This window comes from Sparus aurata, chromosome 17, assembly GCF_900880675.1.
Source record: "Sparus aurata chromosome 17, fSpaAur1.1, whole genome shotgun sequence".
NCBI lineage: Eukaryota > Metazoa > Chordata > Actinopteri > Spariformes > Sparidae > Sparus > Sparus aurata.
In genome coordinates this window covers 12,363,154-12,385,359 of record NC_044203.1, presented here as the reverse complement: position 1 = coordinate 12,385,359, position 22,206 = coordinate 12,363,154, and the positions used below count along the sequence as shown (strand labels likewise).

Here is a 22,206-nt window from a genome sequence, read left to right as displayed (position 1 = left end):
TTCTTGATGCTGAGGTTGTAGGTGTTCTAATTTTACTCTACAGTGTTCCTGTAAGTTTTGGAATTTGTCGAACATTGTCATATTTGGTTACGTTTTTGATACAGGCTCTGCAAAGGTCAGAGAACATAATAGAAACATATATTTAGCATTTTGAAAATACACACAAAATGACAATTGAAACCACCCTAATGATTGTATGGTAACTATAAAGTTATTACCAGCAGCTAATAAGCTTAGCTTGGCTTAAAGACTAGAAACAGGATGAAATGGTTAACCTAGCTTGATCCATAGACAACAAAATTAACTTTTTAACACTTCTAAAGCTGACTAATGAACATGTGATGACTTGTTTGTTTAAAGGTACTACAAAGAACTATATACTGGTTATAAAACAGTCTAATTTGTAGTACTGGTGCCTCTATTTAACCTACATAACCAAAAAGAAATGTTAAAAATATGTTTTCTTTCTTTCACTTGTTTTAGAATTAAATTTTACATGCTAGAAAGAAAGAAGAAAGTCTTCATTAGGTGTGGCGGTTGTGCTCATACTGCTTGCGTCTTTAATCTGTATAGAAAACAGTGTAAAAATGAACACGCTGTAGTTTTATGTGGGTTTGCATCAGACTCCAGGAAGATTGAGTCTGGCCCAGAAATTGTGCAGCCACATGTAAAACCACATTTCGTACAGATCAGATAATTAAGATATTGATAAGAGAGCTTCAGAGGTGCTGGTAGATGTCTAATTATACTTTTTAGCTGTTTTCACATTCACAGGGTTTTTGCTGAGAAGATAACCAGCTCCATGTGTATCATGTAGATAGGAGATTTGTATCAATCTTGGCTTTTAGCTCCTGGCAGAAAAGCAATCATCTCCCAAAATGTTTAACTATTTCTTAAATGGGAATATGTTGTATTGTATTCTTGGTAACTATTGTTGTTCAGGAAGAAAAAGTGAAGTAGATAAAATGGGGCTGTCTCAAGACTTGCGTTATTTTGACTGCAAAGAGACAAGTTGTCAAGGTGCAGTCAGCTAAACATGACTGGTGTCTCCTCGTCTTTGCAGGTCAGAAACTGTTCAGCTGTCACATGTGCAACACCTCCTTCTCCACAAAGGGCAGCTTAAAGGTGCACATGCGCCTCCACACCGGCTCCAAGCCTTTCAAATGTCCCTTCTGTGAGCTCCGCTTCAGAACTTCAGGCCACCGCAAAACCCACATCCAGTGCCACCTCCGGCCAAGCAGCGACAGACACAAATCCAAACGGTCTGCGTCGTCCATTGGTCAGGCCAGTCAGGGTCAGGACCCTGGGGCTGGGCAGGCCGTGGCAACGGGCCATGGGCAGCAAACGGCAACTTCGGAGGCTCTTCATTCTGTGGGTCTGCTCCAAATGCCCACCTCTGACCCCAACATTTACCTCCCAGCCAACCAAGTCCTGGCAGGGCAGTTTGATCAGAATCTACTGCAACCGGGGCTGGTGGGACAGGCCATCCTTCCTGCCTCCATGTCAGGTAGGGATTGCGGATGGGTCCACACACACACACACACACACAGAGGAAAATTAGCATATTTAACTTGGAGTGGTGTACTGTAGAGCAGCTCTGCAAGAAGGCAATCAGCAGTCCACCGCGGTCTGCAGGCATCATTTTTGGAGGAGGAAATGACCTGAGACAGTAAAACGCAGGCTGTAAATTCTATCAAAAGACTCACTGTGAGATGGTATGCGTTACCAGCAAACATTTTGTTGACATTTCGCTTTGATTGTACTGTCAGCGTGATGATTAATGCACCAGTGTTTGTGAGTATAACTAAAATGCTGTGGGGTCATCCTTTACAATATCAGCCAGCGCTCAATCTCAAGAAGAAATACATTTTATCACAGTGTCTGATGAGGCTCATGCTGGTAGGCGGAAGGTGCTTTATCACCACAAGCCAGAAAGAAATCTGTTTTTCATGATGGTACAGAAGATCCTTTATAGAGCCTCCAAACATTCACTTACATTGTTTGTACTCAGCTTAGCTGCATTTTGGATTCAGATAAAACACCTAGTTATCACAGAGGGGTATTTCTCTCAAGCCTCTGTAACAGGCTTTCACATTTCAACGGCTGAGCATTGAAGGTTTTGCTGTGAGACTTGTGAAATTTGGATTAAATTGCCCCTCGATTGCGATAACATTGGTAAAGGAAAAGATGGGCTTGACTTGAAAAGAGAATTTTCCGAATTCAAGATTATGGTTTCTATTCACAACTAAGCCTTTGATGAGTTACTGTGACATTCAGTGCAGGTGAGTCGTAGGCTGTGTGTGAAGCTGGTTTTATGGTCAGATCGGCTCTTTTTTTTCATGTTTGGGCTAAAGAAATTCTATCTGCAGTTTCTAATTTTAAACGAACAGAATTAATAAATAAAAATGTATTGGAATAGGTGTATGTTGCTGTGTTAATGCTATTAAGGATTGTACACAGCAGCTGTGATGTCATAATACAGAGCTATGCATATCCTTTCTCCCAAACACTGCCATTTATATAGGTTAAATATGTGGACTGAAGTGTGGCAGCCATGAAATTACTTTTCCCACACGGCTCCTTGAGCATTAAACTATGGGAGGTGGCCAACAATGTTTTCCACTCGCTGCTTTCCTTCTTACTCCCTCTGCTTTCTGCATTTTTGAGAGAAATCCCATAGTTCATTGCAAGCAGATTTCTCCCAAAAGCCTCTCCACTTTCATCACCCAATATTGAATACATTCTCAGATTACCTCTGTTGTCTCTCAGTCTCCAGGAGGTGCTTGATTATGAGACATTCAGTGCCCTTACTCCAGGGGTTTCTTTGCACTGGAAACATGCAGCACATTTTGGTAGCTCAGAAGTGTAGCAGTGGGTGTAATGGACTGTATGTCATGCCTTTACATCTTGCATTTGACATGCGATCTAATGACGTATCTGCCTCAATGGTCCTTTAAGTTTGGTATTACAAAGATATCTTGGATTTATTTATTTATTTTTGAATTATTATCAGAATCATAGTGGTGTGACATTGGTTGGATTCTGTATCATATAAACATGTTTTTCTTACATCTGGAGATCAGGATTTTAGGCCACAGAATCTCCGCAGCACCGCAGTACTAAATTATAATGCTGTTTTGTCACACATTTTACTTTTATCAGAAAATTGCAGCTTAGTGCGGTTTGAATATTGCACTTGGCCATGTTGTTATTTCGATAATCTTTTGATTACTTGTGCAGCCCTCTTGCTAGTCAATTCATTTCTCAACAGCTGACTGAGAAGAAGCATATGTTATTTATAACTTCCAAAATGTTGATGCTGGAAAGCTCTGTACCTCTGCTGCCTTCATGGTTAATTAGTCTTAAAATTAGCAGAAAATGAGTTGCATATTAATAGCAAACTGGGAAAAATATCTAAGTTTGTCTATATGTGTGTGTGCTGCAGCTGCAGGAGACCTGACAGTGTCTCTACCCGATGGACTCACCACCCTGGACGGCATCCACCTGCAGTTGACGCCTGCCAACCTGGTGTGCCCCAACGTCCAGATCTCTGGCATCGACACCAGCAACATCAACAACATCACACTACAGGTTAAAAAACGCCTCACTGTTTAGCTCACCATTCCCAAAATACGTGCACTTAGTTTAAAAGAAAGGTTGTAAAATGGTTGATTGAATGTTCATGTGCGACTTCATGTGTAGAATATGTATAAAGACAGAATTTATAAATCACAAAGGTTTGACAACATTAACAGTCTGACATCTTGCTAAATGATGGTTATGTTGGTCTTTAATTAACCAAATATCTGGTTGCAGTTTGTTTTCATTTGCAAGTGCTAAGTGCTCTTTTAAATGCAGCCCTTTAATAACATGGCTGTATGTCTTCTTATGCCCTCATTGTCATTGTTTAATTGAGCAGAAGACAACTGAATGAGTCAGCTTCATAATTGTTGCTGGGGCGTCCATCATTTCATCCAAACCGTATCACTCAATTACAGATTAGTTTATGCTAAAATGTTTGTTTGTTTGTTTGTTTTATGTAGTTCTTAATAAGATGTGTTGTACTTGCACACTCCATGAACTTACATCTGAAGGAGAATAATCATTCCTTTGAGGACAACATCTTGGCCAGAGAAGACAGATGATTTGAAAGAGGAGTATTAGAATCCATCAGTGTCAAACTGGAACGGCCGTCTTTGAACAGAGGAGCTGGCCTACGATATTACTTATCACCCACCTACAATGCTGTGCTGAGCTCTCTCCCCAGGCAGCCTAACAGCTATTCACACCTGCGCTCACCTAGCCTGAGAAACCCACACGAAGGCCTGTTGGGTCAACAACCCACAAGTGGCCCTAATGACTCTAAAACTCAGAGCTCACACTTGTCCTTAACCACTCTGGAAGAACAATCCCACAGACAGTTTAAAAGCCTGCAACCCCCCCCCCATCAGTTAGTTAGAAGTGGAGAAACCTCTCGGATGAAAGATGAAACGTCTTCAAGAAACTGAAGTCCAGTTGCCTACGATTCAGCACTTAGAAGTAACACTCCATGAACACAACTTCAAGTAGAAAACCATCCTTATTAAATTGACTGGTACTGAGGAGATTTCTTTGTGTCAAAGGGATAAATGTTTTTGTGTGCAAATGTAGGCACTAAATGTACAGTAATGATGTGATTAGGAGGATTTCAACAACCTTATTATGAGCTGTGCTTTTTACTGCAGCTCCATCGTCACACTGACACCCTCTTTGCTAATGGTGGTTCGTGCATGGCATTCTGGAGCTATACAACGGCAGATTGGGTGTTTTTGTCATAATGTGACTAGACGGCGTATATGCAATAAACCAAATGAGCAGTCTGGCGGAGGAGGAATCCTGCACTCCGAGAGAGAACAAGACTCAACTGAGCTCATTATGAGTTTTGTTCAGTCAACTGTAAAAGTGATAAAAGAAACTTTGTTTTTGACGACTCTGGTCTGCTCACTGGTGCTTGAATCAATTAAGTTTGTTTACAGTTAACTGATATTCAAGATGGAAATGTGTTCATATAGTGTTGTTAGTTATATCCATCATCAAAACTCCTGATAAGTAATAACCAAAAGGATGTTTTGTCACGTCTTCATTGTCTTCAGAAACCTTATATACAGCCGTGATTCTAAAAAAGTTGTGACATTTTGACATATAATCAACTGAAAATTGAACACTATGTAGTTCAAGCATTATATTACATATTTCCACCTGAATTCTTGAAATGAATCTGGCATTTCATATTTAAGTTTTCAAGTGTCCCTCGCCTTCTCCACCTCGATATCACCCTTCCTCTTTCGCCTGAAGTCGTACGTTCTCTTGCAGATCGACCCCGCCCTCCTCCAGCAGACATTACAGCAGGGCGGCCTCCTCTCTCAACCCCTGAGCGTCGACACTGGCCTCGTCTCCCACTCTGGCAGCCAGCTCATGTCCACCAACGACCCCACGGTGTCGGCCAATGTCGTCATCCACCCACTTACCAGCCTGGCCCTGCAGCCCTCCACCATCACACCTGCTCAGGTCACAATGGCCGGCCTCTCTGAACAGGACGCCACAGGTGTGTTACGGCCTGAGCTGAGAAAATTGACTTCTGGACATTCTCTGTCATGAGCTGAATAACCGATCCGTGCTGATTCTGATTCTGCAGGTTCTCAGGATCTAAGCCATGTTATGGGCAGCTCTGGGTTGATAGCTGGAGGCACCAGCGGTCAGGAAATCACACTGACCATCAACAACCCCAGCCTGACTCAAGCCCTCGCCTCGGCGTCTTGTTCCGGCGGAGCAGCAGGAAACCCTCAGGAGATCACCCTCACCATATCAGGTATGGAGCCCTTCCATCAAAAAAAAAAAAGAACGTAGCTACATACTCTATACACCTTAATGCAGTGGTCTCAAACTGATCCGACTTATTCGATCAACTGACCCTGATCCAACAAATCAACTGTGTGAAGACAATTCAGTTGATTGAATAAGTCGAGTCAGGTGTGTTCTTGCTTGGTCGGAATGAAAACCTGCAGCCACAGCGGCCCTTTACTGGATCAGTTTGAGTCCACTGCCTTAACGTGTCTTTACGCAGACTGTCAATAACAAAACATGAAATGAAACCCCCCTCAAAGATCTGTTGCACGTTTATCGATTCCTTCTGTTTTTAGCAGGCTGAAAAAAAAGGTGCAATAACAACTCTCAGCCTTTTCTTTCATTTCGAAGCCACATCAAAAAAAAAAGATTAAAAGTCTGAGTGTGTCAGTCTGTCAGAGGGTAAGAGAGTTTCACCGTCTTCACAAACCTTATTATTTTTTTTAAGTCCATCAACTCCAACCCAAAGCCGCCTACCCCTGGGGATGTACTGTAGGTTGTATCAGCAGTGTAGTGGACATTTGCGGCTCTGTGATTTTTTCTGAGCCCCCTCGAGTCAAGATGAATCATTCCCTGCCTACACGACAGAGCAGTACGATGTATTTCCTCTGAGAACGACCTGGACTTTCATTTACTCCGCACTCTGATGGATTTTGTGTTGTGATAATAACCCTAGACGTTCTTTCTCTCTTTCTTTTGGCACTGCACAGACAGTATTCATTCCAAACAAGTTATTGATTCAAAGTCACTACAGTCTCGGCAGGTTAATGTTTTACCTTGTGTGTGTGTGTGTGTGTGTCATCTGGGCAAATCGGTGGTTCCGCAGAGACTTATTGTAGAGGTAGCTAACACAGAAGTTTTGTGTACTTTTGAAGTCTGGTTCGGTCTGTCTGTCTGTGGATTGGTTTTGTCAGCGTGATACCATCACAATTGTGCAAGATACAGTCAAGAAGAAATGTACAGTGATCTAAGCAAAGGGGGTGGAAATAAGGGGGTTGCCCCCCTCTGATGTACGTTGAACCTGTTTTTCCACGTTTGTTTTGATGCAGTTAAAACCTTCACAGGGATGTAGATGAGATCAAATGAAACATTCTAAGATGGTTGTTTGACTATTGATTAGTACTGATGCGTGTCGCAGCAGGTGTGAATCCATGGCAAGATAGTCTCTTGGCTTTCTCTTTAACCAGAGGCAGTGGACAAAAAGTGACCAGAGTTCGCCTATAGTCAGTGCAGATCCCAGTGCAATGGTTCCAATCTCATCATCCCCGGGAGATGTTCAGTACATATTTTAGGTTTCTTCCTCAAATGGGCCAAAATATTCTACATTCTTAACCCACCCTGATTATAGAAAATAACAGCATTTTAAACATGTGAATGAATGTGGTAAATGAATGAATTTTCTTGTATCCTAAACTAAAATGTGCTTTTCCCTACTTCTCCAGGTCAGGATCTGCTCGCCCAGCACAGCAACCCCAATGTTGCTGAGATGAACGGCAGCATCAGGCTGGCGTCACCCCTCGGCAGCCAGCCCACCAGCGCAACCCTCACCATCACCAATGACCACCTCCTACCTCAGAGCCCCGCCAACACTGGAATGACAGGTCAGGACTGGTATAGATGTATCTGTTGTGTCTAGGTGTCTTAAGCAGCTGAAGCAGCTATTGTGTCTCACAGAGGGTAGGACAGGGAACATTCATTTGGTAAGTTTGATTTTTTAATGAAAATTGAACCAAACATTGCTTCCTCTGTAGGGATCTCATTATTGATATAGTTAGCTGGAAGGCTTAAGCAAGATCCAAACTGGCAGGACAGTTTTACTTACACAGTTTGGCAACAAAAGTAGGCTGCATGAGGTGCTGGTGACAGTATGAATAACAGGCTACTAGTGTCACTGCACAAGCTTACATTTTTAACACCTTTTCATCTAAACTGTTTTTCTCTGTCCCTTTCTTTGCAATCACTGCCAGCCATGCAATCGATTTGTGACAGTAAGAAACTACATCTCTCTTCCTTATTTGTTGAAGTGAATTGGGGGTGAATATTACTTGCTTGTACTAGGAGAATCCCACCAATCCCCAGGGGAAATATTGATACAGTTCTATAATTTCGTGACCATTTGCTGTCCTGCAGATAGGCCTCGTAGAAAATCATAGCAACAAAAAAACTAGCCCCTCTCTTTCGATAAACTTAGTTCGATGCAACTTTGCTCCGGCGAGTCTTAAAATCAACAGAAAAGCCATCTTTGACCTGCATCAAGCCATTGTTAGTGACCTGCTCCACTCACTCATAACACCACTTGACGCTGAGGCCACCACTTTAAGCCATTGTTATATCAGCTAAGTGGGAGATATCCAGCTGGCGGTTGGGCAAATATCGTCAGAGTAGCCCACTTGAGCAGGACAAATTGGATTGCCCTCCATTTGATGGAATGAGCACAAATACGAAGTGGGAGGCTCTTGTCTGTACTTCTGTTAGCCATTGCAATCGCTCCCAGCATATACAGAATGAGACACTGTGTAGGCTGACTCTGACCTCTCACGGGTTTAAACAACAAACAGTACCAGGAACACAAAGCCTTGCTTTTCCATCAGATGTGCCAGGTGAAAGGTGAAGAGTAGATACCAAAGCGGCAGTAAACTGTAGCCGCCTCAAATACAAAAGGATACACGGCAGGTGAACGAGTGCATGTAGGTCACATGTTTAGCCAGCGCAAGAGAGAGCATGAATGCCGCTACAGGAGCCGATAGATCCCTGCATAAAACATTGATGGAGATGCTCAAACAGTCTTTCAGTCAATGCCCTTTTCATGAAATGGCATGCCAAAGTGTGTGCTCTCTACTGTGGAGCCATCACAGTGTGTGTTTGTGAAGCTGAAATAGCTCCAGATAAACTTCAATGGTTGGGAAAAGGCCTCCCCTGATCCAGACATCCCACAGAAATTAAAAATTCAATATATCAGATCACATGGCGGTCCAAGAAAGGTTAAGGCCAGCATTCTCCTCCAAGCTTGCAACCTAAATGCTGAAAACGGCAAGTCACCCTAACCTGAAGCTAGTTGCTAACGGTAAAAGCGTAAACAAGCCAGCAGTTATTATACTTTCTTTTGCAGGGATTTAGCCAGTAAAATGCCAGGGCTCTCCACACTGCATCCTGACCTTTGCACTGACAAAAAAGATCTTGATTGGTTTAAAGAAATTCAAATGAGCACTTTTCTCCAGCGCTGGCACAATGCTAATCTGGTCAGGTCTGGCTATGTAAGACTAAGTGAAAAAACTCCAACAGGACTATTCAGCATACTCCATCCTGCTTACTGACGGTTGCTTCACATGTCAAGCTTTCTACCCAAGCTGCTTTCAATGGGGGCAGGTTTACCACTTGAATTGTGTACACATTTTTTAAAAAAGGGTCTTCTATATCAACGTTATATTTTTTCCTTAAAGGGAGGGCAGGCTTCTTATTCTTTTAATAATTATATTATTCGCTAGTGACCATCGAGTTTGTCACATGAAAGGGCTTTCTCTAGCAGATTTTATCGCTTTAACTGACATCAGCTAGTATTAGCAAGTAAGCTAAAACTGATGCAAACTCTGTGAGTTGTTTAAAATCTGCATCTTTGTATAGTGCTTTTTTCTGACTCTTTTTTTAAATGAGAACCAGTCTTGCAGTCTTAAATTATGTGCTGGCCATGTACATACATAAAAATAAATACTGAAAAGGGTACAGGTCCCATGGAAAAAGTTGGCATGTGTTCATTACTTTGGAACAACAGCTAGCAGCCAGCCAGCTCCTTGGAATGCTAAATATGTGACTGTATATAATGGTTTCAAGTGTACCAAGAAGTGGGCAACATGTGCAAAATGAAGCCCGGCACTCTTGGATTATACGTTTTAGCTCAGGAGCATCATCTCATGAAAGAGATTCATTGATCTCTTGTCAGCCCAAAAGCCTACAAAATAACGCACCCTTACCTTCATGTTTTTTATTTAAATCTGATCTGGGATCTCTGTTGCTTTTCATCCATCTTATTTTTCCTCTTTTTCTTTTATCTTTTGGTGTCAGGAAAAGTTTGTATTTGATGGATTGAAATGTGCATATAGTGTACATACGTCTGTCAAGAGCACGTACGTTTGAGTACAAAAACTCTGAGTGAATTGCTAAATCATAATTGTGTGGACTAATCGCGATAAGAAAGTAAAGGGCCTGTGTGCTTTGAAGTGAGCAAATATGATTTGTTAAGTCAAAGGGGCGGCTTCCTGATTGTTCTGTTGACTGGCTCGCTCTTCACCTAGGCGCTTAATCAAATTCCCTGTCTCATCTCTCTCTTCATTACCTTCCTCGCTCAACTCAAGTGGAAAACATTCCCACCGCTTCATCGAGAGCATCTCTGCTTATATTGATTAGACAGAAGCAATCCCGTCAATCTGTATGTAAATATGGCTCAGCCTGTGTGCAGCCGATAAACAGTGCAGGGCCCGTATAGGCCTATTTATGAAAATCAAAAACTGTGTGTTACTCACCGCTCATATAATCGATGTTCCTCCCAGACCAAAACTGATAAATATGTCATTTTCAGTTTTAGTTAGCGAGCAAAAGAGCTGTGGTTGCCGGCTGCTTCTGTCACCTAAACAAATGCAGGTTGACATGTTTTGGTTATCACGACTGTCCGTGCACTGCCACCACTAATCCAAAGTGAAACCTCAAAGCCTGTAACCATAGAAACCGATTCAGTACAGCACCGAAAGATTTTATTCAACAAATTAACATCTAACTTTTGTAATTCGACTATCCTTCATTCTGAGAAGGATTTCATTAATTTCATTGCATTTCATTAGTAAAAGCCTTGAAATGGAGAGTTTTTGGTGTCACATAATGATCTAAATGGTTTCAGATGTTCAAGGAAGAAAAAAGTATTATTTAAACATTGAATTGCGATTCTTTTTGTTCTTATTCTAAATTGAACAAAAAAAAAACATTTACTACTGGCAGTTGAATTAATAAGTACTAAAGACTCCAACTTTCATCACTCGTCACCTTGAGAGTCTATTCAAATTTTTTTGCATTGACTTTCTATGTGATCTTGACACGTGAAGGAATTTGCTTTGCTTTCTATGGAAACACACCACAAGGCAGCTATCAATGCGATTAAATTACAGCAACTCAATAACATTAACGCTGAATTTCATGTCACACTGTTTCCTGTGAACCCCTGATGGGTAAGTAGGCTGTTCCAATTTCTACTGCAAATTAAAACTAATATTTATAGAGGTAATTACATTACCTGTGACTGGCTATTAAAGAATAAATGCTGATCACATCAAATTGCGGCTGACTAAATAAAAACAACGACAAAGAAGTTTCAATGGTCTTAAAGGTGTGCGAGGCCGTTTCCACTAACAATTGGTCCTCGTGTCTGTTATTCAGTCAGTTGTGGCAAGCAACATAATGATACCCGTACAAATAGTTTGTGCACACACTACTGCATTTGTCATAAAAAGACTATCTCTGTTTCTTGTTGATAATGGTATCATAAATCAGTTGAGGAGTTGAGTGTTATAAACTCTCTGCATCACTCTAACCTTGTGGTCTATCTCTCACCTGTCAGTCTCAAGCCTGCCACCCAGCACCACCCTGTCACACACTGCTGTGTCCCAGAGCCTTGTGATGTCCCCAGGAGGTGTGGCCAGCGATAGCAGCGTCACACTGACACTGGCGGACGCTCAGGGTATGCTGGATGGTGTCACTCTAAACCTCAATACACAGGTGAGAAAAAAACACATCAGCAAACACACATTTTACTCACACGCTTCAGAGGCCATCTGTTGGTGTCATGACTGATTTAAGACCCGGCTCGGCTTCAAATGCATTCCTCATTCCTCTGACTCTACAACGTGCCACGAAGCGTGTGTGATGAATCAAACTTGACATCGTGTAGTTTGTCAGCCGCCTGACTAGAGTATCTTTTGCTGTTCAGGGTCAGACATTTCCTGCAGTGCTGAATGACTCTGGTCTATCAGGACAGTCGGGGAGCTCAGGCCAGCAGGTCATACTGGTCAGCCATCACTCCCAGTCTACTAACGGCACGTCTGACAATGGATACAACGTGAGTGTGTTTGTCATTGTCTGTGCAGCGTGATATCTAGGGGTGAACCCGTCAAACAAAAGCTGAAGTTGGTTTCGCATTGATGAATTGAGCACAGGCTCAATCCACTGTGATGGATTACCTGTCTTAACTAATACATTTCTACCAGTTGATATTTATAGTGACATGAAGAGAAATCAGAGGCTGCCTGGGAAATATAAAAAAAAAAAACCATGAATCTCATAAATACACTTTAGACTTTCAGACAAGACCTGCCTCATTCAACTACAGTCATTTTTTTAGCAGCCTATGGTATAAAATGGAAAAATGTGACATTTCTTTCCCAATGCTTGTGTGGGCTTGAGCTTTTGTGAGTAACGATAATGTGTTACTCACTCATCTCCCTGTGTGTGATTTAGATGAATGACGGCGGCCATAAAGGTGGGAAGGATGGCCAGACGGAGGCCGATAGCCGGAACCAGTGTTACTACTGCAGTCAGGTGTTCCAGAACGCCAACACGCTGCGGCGCCACTGCAGACAAGCTCACGGCAAGGACCGCTGTCACGTCTGCAGCCTCTGCAACAAGGCCTTTAAGAGAGCGACACACCTGAAGGTAAAAAAAACTAGAGTAAAAACAGTAGACTGGGACAATTAACGGGTTTAAATTTGAGCTAATAATGGTTTAGATATTAAATTCTGATATTCGTCCAGCCGCTGCTTCCTCTTCACTTACTAAATGCAGATTTTTGCTTTAGATACGATCAAATAAAACTCTCCACGTTTTACGAAAACAATGAATCAACTCTCACTCACACAAATCAAATTTTTCCGTCATCAGTGCCTCTACTTCAAGCTGTAAAATCATAGTTTCAAAGAATCAGAGAGGAAAGAGATAACATTAATTGCGTCGCGCTATTTGAAGCAAAAATAAGGCTCAGTCATCACGAGGCATTTCAGACGCACTCTTCTCAAACTGTCACACTCAACAACAAAACACTTAAACAGAGAGGTGTTTCACAGCCGTCTTAGAGAGAGGAGCACATGGGCCTCTCTTTCCTGACGATCCTCCTCATGTAGTTGACACACTCGAGCATGTAAATACCAGAGCTCTCAAATCAGGAGGAGAGACGAGGAGGAGGAGGGAGGATATGGCTTCATACGCAAGCTCTTCCCCCACAATGTCATATTTCTAAGCGAGGGCTATTGTGCCACAGGCTTTCACTTCGTCTTTCATGAGAGTAACAACACTGAGATTTGGTTGGTGTCACAGCGAGAGTGACGCAGCTTTATCCTCTCCAGGTCCGCAGGGTGCTCATTAGTCCGTCGCCAGAACTCGGATGTTGGTTTTAGAGTTTTAAAAAGGGCCCAGTGGTGAGGAAGATAAGATGAGATCGGTAGCGCTGTTATTTTTCACTTTGTTGGCCTGTGGGTGATGATTTTGACATTTAATTGCAGCCAGACAACCAAAACTAGGGGAATAATCTGCGAAAAAATTGGGGATTTTCAGAATCGGTCCACTGCGATTACATCATGTCCGGCTTTGACTGACTTTCACAATTATCTGGTCACTTAAAATGTCAATTTCCCCGCACACACACGCGCATGCCAAAAAATTAGTTAAAGTTATAATGTGTGAAACTTTTTAAGGTTTAATAAAAACACAAACACCCAAAAGACTTAACTTTATCTCCTTATAAACTTGGTGCAGTTTCAGCATAAGCATTTTTGCCACATTACCAACTTTTTATGCAGTTCTTTTACTTTTTCACTTTCCTGTGCACCCGTCTGCTTTGTGTTGCCAAGTATTTGTCTTGAGTACGGCCTTCATGAATTTTTTAATTCCGACGCATTGCAGTGAGCCAAGATTGTGGTTTTACTGAGTTATTTTCTTACTCAAAAGCCCAAGTTTGCTCACTATAAGACCTTGAATTATATCAGTCTCAAAACTCTTAATATCAGTCAAGTTATTGTATTGTCATTATTCATTGACCTGTTGATAGATGTCCAGATTAATCAAATGTATTTTGTGTACAACATGTCAGAAAACAGTGAAAAATGTAATACCCATCATCATTTTTAAGTGTCCAAAATGATGTTTTGACAGAGTTTCTTTTCAACAGTTTAATACTGAGACATAAAAAGTCATACACAAAAAATAGTTGTCCATCAACTAATCAACTAATCGTTTCAGATTTAGTGGGTTGCATAGCACCACAGTTTACTGCAGCTTTACATTGTCTAAACTGATAATACAGTTAAGTGTCAAGAAATCACTCAGACATTATAAAAGATTAAGTAGGTCAATTATTGGCTTGATTTTCCATTTTCCATATACAGTATTTGGCCTCTAAGCTAAAAATATCATTTTAGTACAAAAAAGCCAGTCATCAAAAATAACGAATGAATAAATATATAGATTGTATAATATCAACTTCAAAGGGATCTAAACCCAAGCAATAGAACATATAATGAACATTATACAAGAAAGGAGACACAGGAAAGTTTCCGCAGGAATCATTGTCACTGTGAGCATATCCTACAGAATTGGTCTGATTTGCATTCCAAACTAAGTGTCAGCTTCAACTCCGTCTGCAGGAACATGAGCGAGTGCACCAGCCGGGCCCGTCACCCAGCTCCCAGAAACCCAGAGTGTTCAACTGCTCCTCCTGCGTGAAGGCCTTCGCCAAGCGCAGCCAGCTGGAGAGGCACAACCGAACACACACAGGTAAGAGGATTATGAAGCAAGTTTTCACAGTGCATAATAACAGAAACCACAACAGTGTGAGTCTAATTAAAATCGTCTCACACAGCTGTGGTGCTTCCGAGTGTTTCATTCTAAGCAATTTAAGCACTTGATTAAGTAGCCATAGGAATAAATTGTAATTAAATTCTAAATGATTTGTGACATTGTTTAAAAACCTAATAAATCTCAATTCATTAGCTGAGTTTTCGTCGGCAACTTTGCAGCAGCTCGTGAACCGACTCTGAATTACTTCAGGAGCGAACTCGCTGGGATTCGTGAGCATGTTGTGGCTGCAGCACGTGATCGGCTGGAATGTGACTGGTGACATCAGCACTTTCGTGACAAGTAACATTATAGAATAATATTCAACATGACAACGTGTATGTCAGAGGTTCCACAGTGAATAACTACAACAACATGGCAAGGATAAAATGCTGAGATTTCTATGAAGCTTCAATGCTGATTAATTCTACAGGTGACATCAAGCAGCTTCCCCTGTGAGATACACAAATGAATCCATTCAAACAGACACAGCTAATAAGAAGCTAATTCTGTGAAAGCCTCATCCTTCTGTGAAATCCTAATCGCAGAGGCATGATAATCAGCCCAGAATGTACATAATGAAACAGCTCTGTCGACCTATTACCATTTAAATAGACTAATTTCAATACTGTTAAGGGAGATTTTGATTGGGCCTTCCCATCCTGATTCATCTCACCACCACAAGTTATTAGTTGTATTTTTTTGTGTTTGTGTGTCCCTGAGCAAGATTTAAAATTGTTACAAGCGACAAACCTTCCATCCCGTCTGTCCCAAGGCTTTACATGATGCTTGTTCTCCAAAGTGTGGATCTATATTTTCCGGTGTTTGCACAGAATGACAGCGCCCAGGCAGGAAAAGGGACTTTTGTTGTGTCGCGATAGATTCCTCGTGTCCCTGCTTTGCCATTTTATTGTATAAAAACATTTCACACAAAATCACACAAAATGTGATTTATAGATTATTATATCAATATGTGATTATTGTTATTAATCACAAGTCCACATGTGTCAAGAACTGGGTCAATCAATTTCCTGAGGAAAGTAAGGCCAGCTGCAGATTGTTAACCAAGTCGATGAACCAAACATTTATCTGGAATAAATACAGCAAGTTGTGTGAGTTTTTGGGGTTGATAAAATGTACGACTTTAAGTCTGATTTCATTCTTTCTCTGTTGCATGCTGCCAGAATACAATAATCGTAACCATGGTTGAATTTATTTGCACTAATTATAACACTGCATATCATAGCAAGTCTGACGGCTTCATAACAATGCACAAAAAACACTAAACGGCAACAAGGCTGAATTATGTATTGTCTCTGTGGTCTGTGTCTTCGTGCAGGCGAGCGTCCCTTCAAGTGTGGTCAGTGCGACAAGGCCTTCAACCAGAAGAGTGCTCTGCAGGTCCACATGGTCAAACACACTGGAAAGAAGCCCTTCAAGTGCGAGGTGTGCAGCATCAGGTTCACCCAGAAGAGCAACATGAAACACCACATGAAGAGATCCCACGGCTACGGTGAGCAGCTGACTTGCATCGCACCGGAACACACGCACAAACTCCACCACCAACACCAGTGGGCGCAGCCAGCTGTTTGTGCAGCTGTGCAACGGAAGACAGTCATCGGCTCTCGGCAGCGTGTTTGTCTACTTCAGCCGCAGGCCACTTCAGTTCAGCTGGTTACACATTCAGACTAAATTATTATATTTTATAGTGTATATTCTTTGGCTGAAGTTGTGGGACTGAGAGAGCTACAGTACTCTGTGCCATTCTGTTTTTTCATCACACCTCTGTCAAGGTTCGAAAATTGGGCCGATACACTGATTGGTCAGAGAGAATCAGAGCAACGAGAGTCATCTCATCGTCTGTGCTCTGATGGAGGATTTTCCACACTCCGATTTTCTCTGTCTTTTTGTCTTTTTACCTGCTGCCTTTTCTCAAACAAAGCTTGTTTTTAAGTAGAGGATAAAAGAGATTTAAGGTCACGACTTGTTCGGAGTTTCAATTAGATGATGTTTTTCAGCGCTGACAGCTCTGCCATTGTTAGACTCCCGCCTGGATTTGTAAGGATCAGCAGATCATTTGTTTTTCATTCCCTGACAACTGTCAGGAGAACAATTCCATTTTCAAATCCTTTAAAAGATAGAGATATTTTCCAGCAACACGTTGACCTCATCCAGGGGACTTTGTGCAGGTTTGGTCTAGGCAGGTTCAAACAATACTCACCAAAACAAAGATTCCAGTCTCACTCAAAAAAAACACCCTTCAAGGATTCAACAATACACAATCAGTCCTGAGTAAACCCTCTTCAAAAAAAAAAAAAAAAATCAATAAAGGATCTCTGATAAATAAAAAAAATCCAATATCTATGACGCTGTCAGAGTTTCTTCCATAATGAGTCGGTGGTTCTTCTAGGTGAACACAGAACAAGCGTGGAACCGTTTTTGATTCAGAAGCAAAACTGTGACACCCCTAACGCAAGCACAGCAGTTTAAAGGTCAGCAGTACATTTCAATCACGCGGTTAATGAGAGTATTTGTTGCAGTGCGTCAGTTAATAAATGCTGCAGCTTCTCAGTACCAAGAAAAGTCTCGTCTGTTGTTTCCCAACTTCTTTAAAAAGTGAAGTGGCTTAGCCTTGAAGCCCCCACACTAACAATAAGAGTAGTGTCCGCAGTGGAAAAGCAAAACAGATCTAGCGTTTAGGTACATCAAGGTACAGGTCTCAAGGGTACTAAACCGAAAGTGTTTGATGGAAGCGTGGCTTCAGTTCATCCTCTCAGGAGACATGCGTCCGATCAATATCAGGTTAGATAATCATTTCTAATGAAGTCCCCTGTGAAGTTTTCTCTGCCTGCGTCCATGGCTCTCATCACACGCAGTCCACAGTCCTTGTACCGTAGAAATCGTGTTTTTCAGGCGCCGCACATGAAAAAGGTGCCCCTGAGCCCTCAGCCTGCTGAGAGGCAGCGTCGGCCATCCCCAGTGGAACGCTTTCGCTACACACCGCCTTTCGCGCTCAAGTTTCTGTGTCTACTGCTCTTCATTCGATGATCCTTCTCATTATCTGTGGAGAACGAGCCTCATGCATACGCTCGGTCACCCTCACACTCACCAATGATGCGTATGCACACACACACACACACACACCCCCCAACCCACCCCGCCCCACCCGTCTGAGATACTGTAGAGCAGGAGAACACATGATGACAGCTCAGTCGACTCTGCTCACTTGAAGCTGTCAGCACAGCTTCCTCTTTGATATCAGCACACGCTCGTCCTGAATGATAAGTCGTGACTTCCGGCTCCCCTTTGGTTTCGCCTCATCCTTCAAAGAGGCACCCGACCTTGGAGCCTGGCAGACAGCGGCTGGATTGAAGATGACCTGAGGAGGAGAACAATGCTGATGGATCTGTTTCATTCAACTTGAAAACCAATTCCATAGAAAACTTCCACTCAGGTCTCCCTGCTGGGCAGGTGGAGGTAATTTAAAAAGTCATGTCTGAAACACTGGCTTTTGTAGCGTCATTAGGAATAAAGCCCGGGCTCCACAAGGTTAGAGCGCGCCAGATTCACCTTTTCAGGCATTTCTATGGTCACACGAATCCTGAAGACCTTTTGGAAATTGGTTGAATTGGTTTATATTTCAGGGAGGATTTTATTTTAGAAATGTTCAGACCTCACAGTAAAAAGCTCCCTGATGTGTTAAAGCTTCATGGTGTGACAGCATACTTATGTGACATTAAAAAGAAAACGCTCACGGCGACGGTAAACACCGTGAGAGTGACACTTTTAGACAATTGGATGACACAGTTAATGTCTTCAGATGATGCAGAGCAAACTGTGTGTGATCACTGTTTATGAGTGTATCATTTTAAAAACTACAAAAGGCGTTTTTTTTTTTTGTTGTTTTTTTTTACTGTTGTTTGCCAGTTTTGGGCCATTTCAGCAGCGTGGCTCATCCATCCTCAGTCCATCCTTCTGTCAGTCCGTCTGCCACCACCCCAGGCTAAGATGGCTCCATTCGATGGGTTGTGATGACATTTTTTAAATACGTTGATGGTCCCCAGATGTTGCATCCTGATGACTTTGGTGAACCCCTTCACTTGTTCTCTCGCGCCACCACGAGGTTTACAACTGTAAAGCAAAGTGTCTAACCAACTACATTTTTCTCTATTTCCACCATCAGGCTAAAAACCAAGCTGTATAACCAAAATGGCATCCCGACAGCTTCAGTTGTACTTATTAGCAAGTGCTATCATGCTAATATTGTACTGTATATGTCTTATGTCCGCATTTTAACATTGTCACTGTGAGCAATTAAGCCCCCCAGCTTTAGCATTTAGCTCAATAGCCCTCACAGAATGCTAAAGTACAGCCTCCACAGAGCTGCTAGCATCACTCTGTCTCGCTGAAGGAGAAAACAAGATGGAGTAGATGCAGAGACACAATCTCAAATTGGTCCGGGGTTACTGTATTTGGACAGCAATCGAAGGCCAAATACAGTTCAATCCATCTTAAGGTGTGCAAAAGCTGCACTCTGTAGGTAGAGCGCCCTGAAAATAGCAGGATCTCAATTTCCACGTATTCCGTCCATGAGGGCATGTTCATGATGTCAGAATGGTGTAAAAAGCCCAAAGGAATCCTTGATAATTCGCCTTGTTTTCTTATTTATGTCTGCCCGTTGGCGCTGTTTGTCGACGACAAAAGGGAGACTCTGTAACAGTCGTTTCGTTTGGGAAAGATGCTAGGGGATTCAAGTCGCGCACTCATCCGCCTGCAACTTAATGAATATGTGTTTGAAGTGTCTCAGATACGGAGAACGAAAATAGAGGGAGATAATTAAATGACTCGCACTGTAAAACTCAATTCAGTGCGTGGCCTGCAGCAGCAGTGGCAGCCGATGGAGAAGAAGAAGAAGAAGAAGCGTGTCTGAACCTCTCAGCTTGTGCCGGAGTGACTTACTGTTGTTTGGTGCTTTATTATTTCAGGTTGGATGTACCGCATAAGATACATGGCTCATATTTTTAACCCACAATGAGCATATTCCACATCTGTCAGGTCAAATAACGTAGTTTGTGCAGTAGACGTGGTTTTTAACAGAGAGAATGTAATATATTGAAGCAAATGTTGGAGGAATGAGGAGGAGAAGATTGCTTTTTGACTAATGGTCTCATTTGCATGACAGCTACTGGCAGACTGAATAGAGAATCAGAGCTGCCGGTGCTCCTCTGTGAATGCGTGTAAATGGGCTTTTCAAAGCGCCCTCATTACCTATGTGAAGAAGGATTTTACTGCATGCAAGTCTCATTTTTCTTTTTCTCTCCTCTTCCTCCTCGCAGGTCAGATCCAAGAAGTGTCCCTGAGCCAAGAAGAAACGGCGGCGCAGGTCGAGGTAACGCCCGAACTCGACCTGGAAGTTGTTCCCGAATCGTCCGGAGACTGGCACAACGTCTTCCACTGACTGCACACCACACCAGTCAAACAGCACTGTACGGTGTACTGAGCGCTGATCAAGTTTTACAACTGAACAGGAAAGCTTTGCCAAACATTTCCTCCTCCTCAAAGGGGTTGTTTGGTTGAAGACATTATGGATTTGGTCCGCGGTACAGTATATCCAGGGCTTTTACCCTCATCGCAGTCCCCTGCTGTTTATCCAAATTAGCAGTGAAGTACGGGGAGTCTGGTTCCCTGTGATTGGCTTAATGATTTGTATCTGTTCTGCTGCTGTCTGATTGTCATCAATATGATGACCTCCGGAGAGGTTTGTCTCAGTAAACACATGCGACCCGGAGAATTCTCCAGTCAGGAGAGGCAGTTGCCTCTCACGCTGACCCCGTAGGAGAGAGAGGAAAGTGTGTTCTGGGAAAAAAAAAGCTCCCCACAGACGAGCGTCTCGTTTCTTCATTACGGGTGTGCTCACAGGGACGTGCGGCGAGCTGCGAGCAACTGTACTGCTGTCACTGCTTCACTAACAGCATGTAACAAAGAAAGCTTTTTTAATTGGTCTGTGTGAAACTTGTCACCTTTTGTTTTCTACTTATTTATACTGTACATATTTCATCTTGAGGTTAAATGTAATTTGCAGTTCGTTACATGTCTGTTTCAGTTGGAACAAAGCTCCCACATAGGCAGCAGTGACCCGTGACAACACTGTTGTGGATTTGATGCTGTACGACCTCTTGACCGATCATGTCAGCGTTGCGTTTCCTCTTGTCGTCATGTCATTTACAACAATTTAGAAGCAGCACCGCCATTTCCTTCACTGTAGCCCATTCTGTAAATAGTGTAGTTAGACGGCGTATATTTTCTGATGATTGCCAGAGGATAAATTAGTTGGAATTTGAGCGTACTGTTTCATTTGTTATGAAGCCAATGTACAGATGATAAGCTGTTTTTTTTTTCTCCTTTTTTTTGCAGCTGTATTTTCTATTGTCCATAATAAATTAAGATTAAAGTAATTTTTCTACTAACTTAAAGTTGCATTTGTTTTGATTGTTTAGAGAACTCATTTTGTCTTGATGATCCAAATTGTTTGTTTTTCCTCTTATAGTGGAACAGCTAAGTGCCTGTGTGTTAAAAAAAAATACCTTTTGACCTCTAGCAGAGCTATGGAACGATGTTTTCATGTGTGTCACAAAAGTGCGCAGACAGCAAAAAACACAGCACTGCTGTCGTTTTTTGCTATTTTTAGTAATTTAATAGAGTGAGCAAAGTTGTGTGTCAGCAAGGCCAGGAAGGGAAACACTGAGCTAAAAGGCATGGAGGGTTTGTAGTATTTTCAAGTATGGTGAGAACAGTAATCACATATGTTCCTATGTTATGAGGAATCTCCACAGGGCGCCTGTAGAGTCAGGAGGTGATGATTAGCTCAGCTTATCTTAGCACAAAGACTGGAATTAAGGGGAAATGTCTAGCTTGGCCTTTCATGCCGTCCTTGTTTATCATCAGTGGAGTCATTTTACTTTGGCTTCCCCAGGTATCTCAGTGGAGCCAGTGTAGCACTTAAAACCTTCCTCAGTTTTTGAAATGACCAATTTTGTCCCCATCACTTTAAAAAAAAAATTCTAATGAGTTAAAACATGCTAGATGCACCATTTTGCTCGCCCCACCGTAATTATCTACTCTGATCTCATCCCCTCATTAAACTGATTGAAATTGCATTTTTTTTTTTTTTTTTTTTCCCATCTAAGCCTCTTCGCCCTCACCAGCTTTCAACATGAAGTGACAGCGACTGTGAGGACGTTCAAGCTAATTGGCCTCAAACGGTGCCATTGAGTATTTTAAAGGGGTTCCCAAATAAACACAGTTTCCTAACTAGCATGATATGGGGCGACCAAGAACAAAGCATTTCCTCTCCAAAACAACAGAGTGCCCCTTAAGGTCACTGTTTGAGGCACAAACAATGTCCCTGCTGGAAAAACCAGCATAGACCTGCAGCAGGGGTATATAATCCTGTTTCAT

General features: G+C 42.2%; 1 protein-coding gene across 2 annotated transcripts in view; it reads left to right on the top strand.

The window, feature by feature from the left end:
- znf236 (zinc finger protein 236) overlaps positions 1 to 21,215 on the top strand; it is a 56,565-nt gene extending 35,350 nt beyond the window's left edge. Inside the window, exons 22-33 of one of the 2 annotated variants that reach the window (XM_030393125.1) lie at positions 1,064 to 1,507; positions 3,446 to 3,591; positions 5,353 to 5,584; positions 5,675 to 5,848; positions 7,326 to 7,484; positions 7,851 to 7,871; positions 11,486 to 11,643; positions 11,855 to 11,983; positions 12,382 to 12,576; positions 14,559 to 14,688; positions 16,088 to 16,261; positions 20,085 to 21,215. In XM_030393125.1, the coding sequence (XP_030248985.1) occupies positions 1,064 to 1,507; positions 3,446 to 3,591; positions 5,353 to 5,584; positions 5,675 to 5,848; positions 7,326 to 7,484; positions 7,851 to 7,871; positions 11,486 to 11,643; positions 11,855 to 11,983; positions 12,382 to 12,576; positions 14,559 to 14,688; positions 16,088 to 16,261; positions 20,085 to 20,206 (2,084 nt within the window). In that variant the 3' untranslated portion in view covers positions 20,207 to 21,215. The remainder of the gene's footprint in view (positions 1 to 1,063; positions 1,508 to 3,445; positions 3,592 to 5,352; positions 5,585 to 5,674; positions 5,849 to 7,325; positions 7,485 to 7,850; positions 7,872 to 11,485; positions 11,644 to 11,854; positions 11,984 to 12,381; positions 12,577 to 14,558; positions 14,689 to 16,087; positions 16,262 to 20,084) is intronic. The other variant, XM_030393126.1, reaches the window with a different exon arrangement.
- Positions 21,216 to 22,206: the final 991 nt, after the last annotated feature.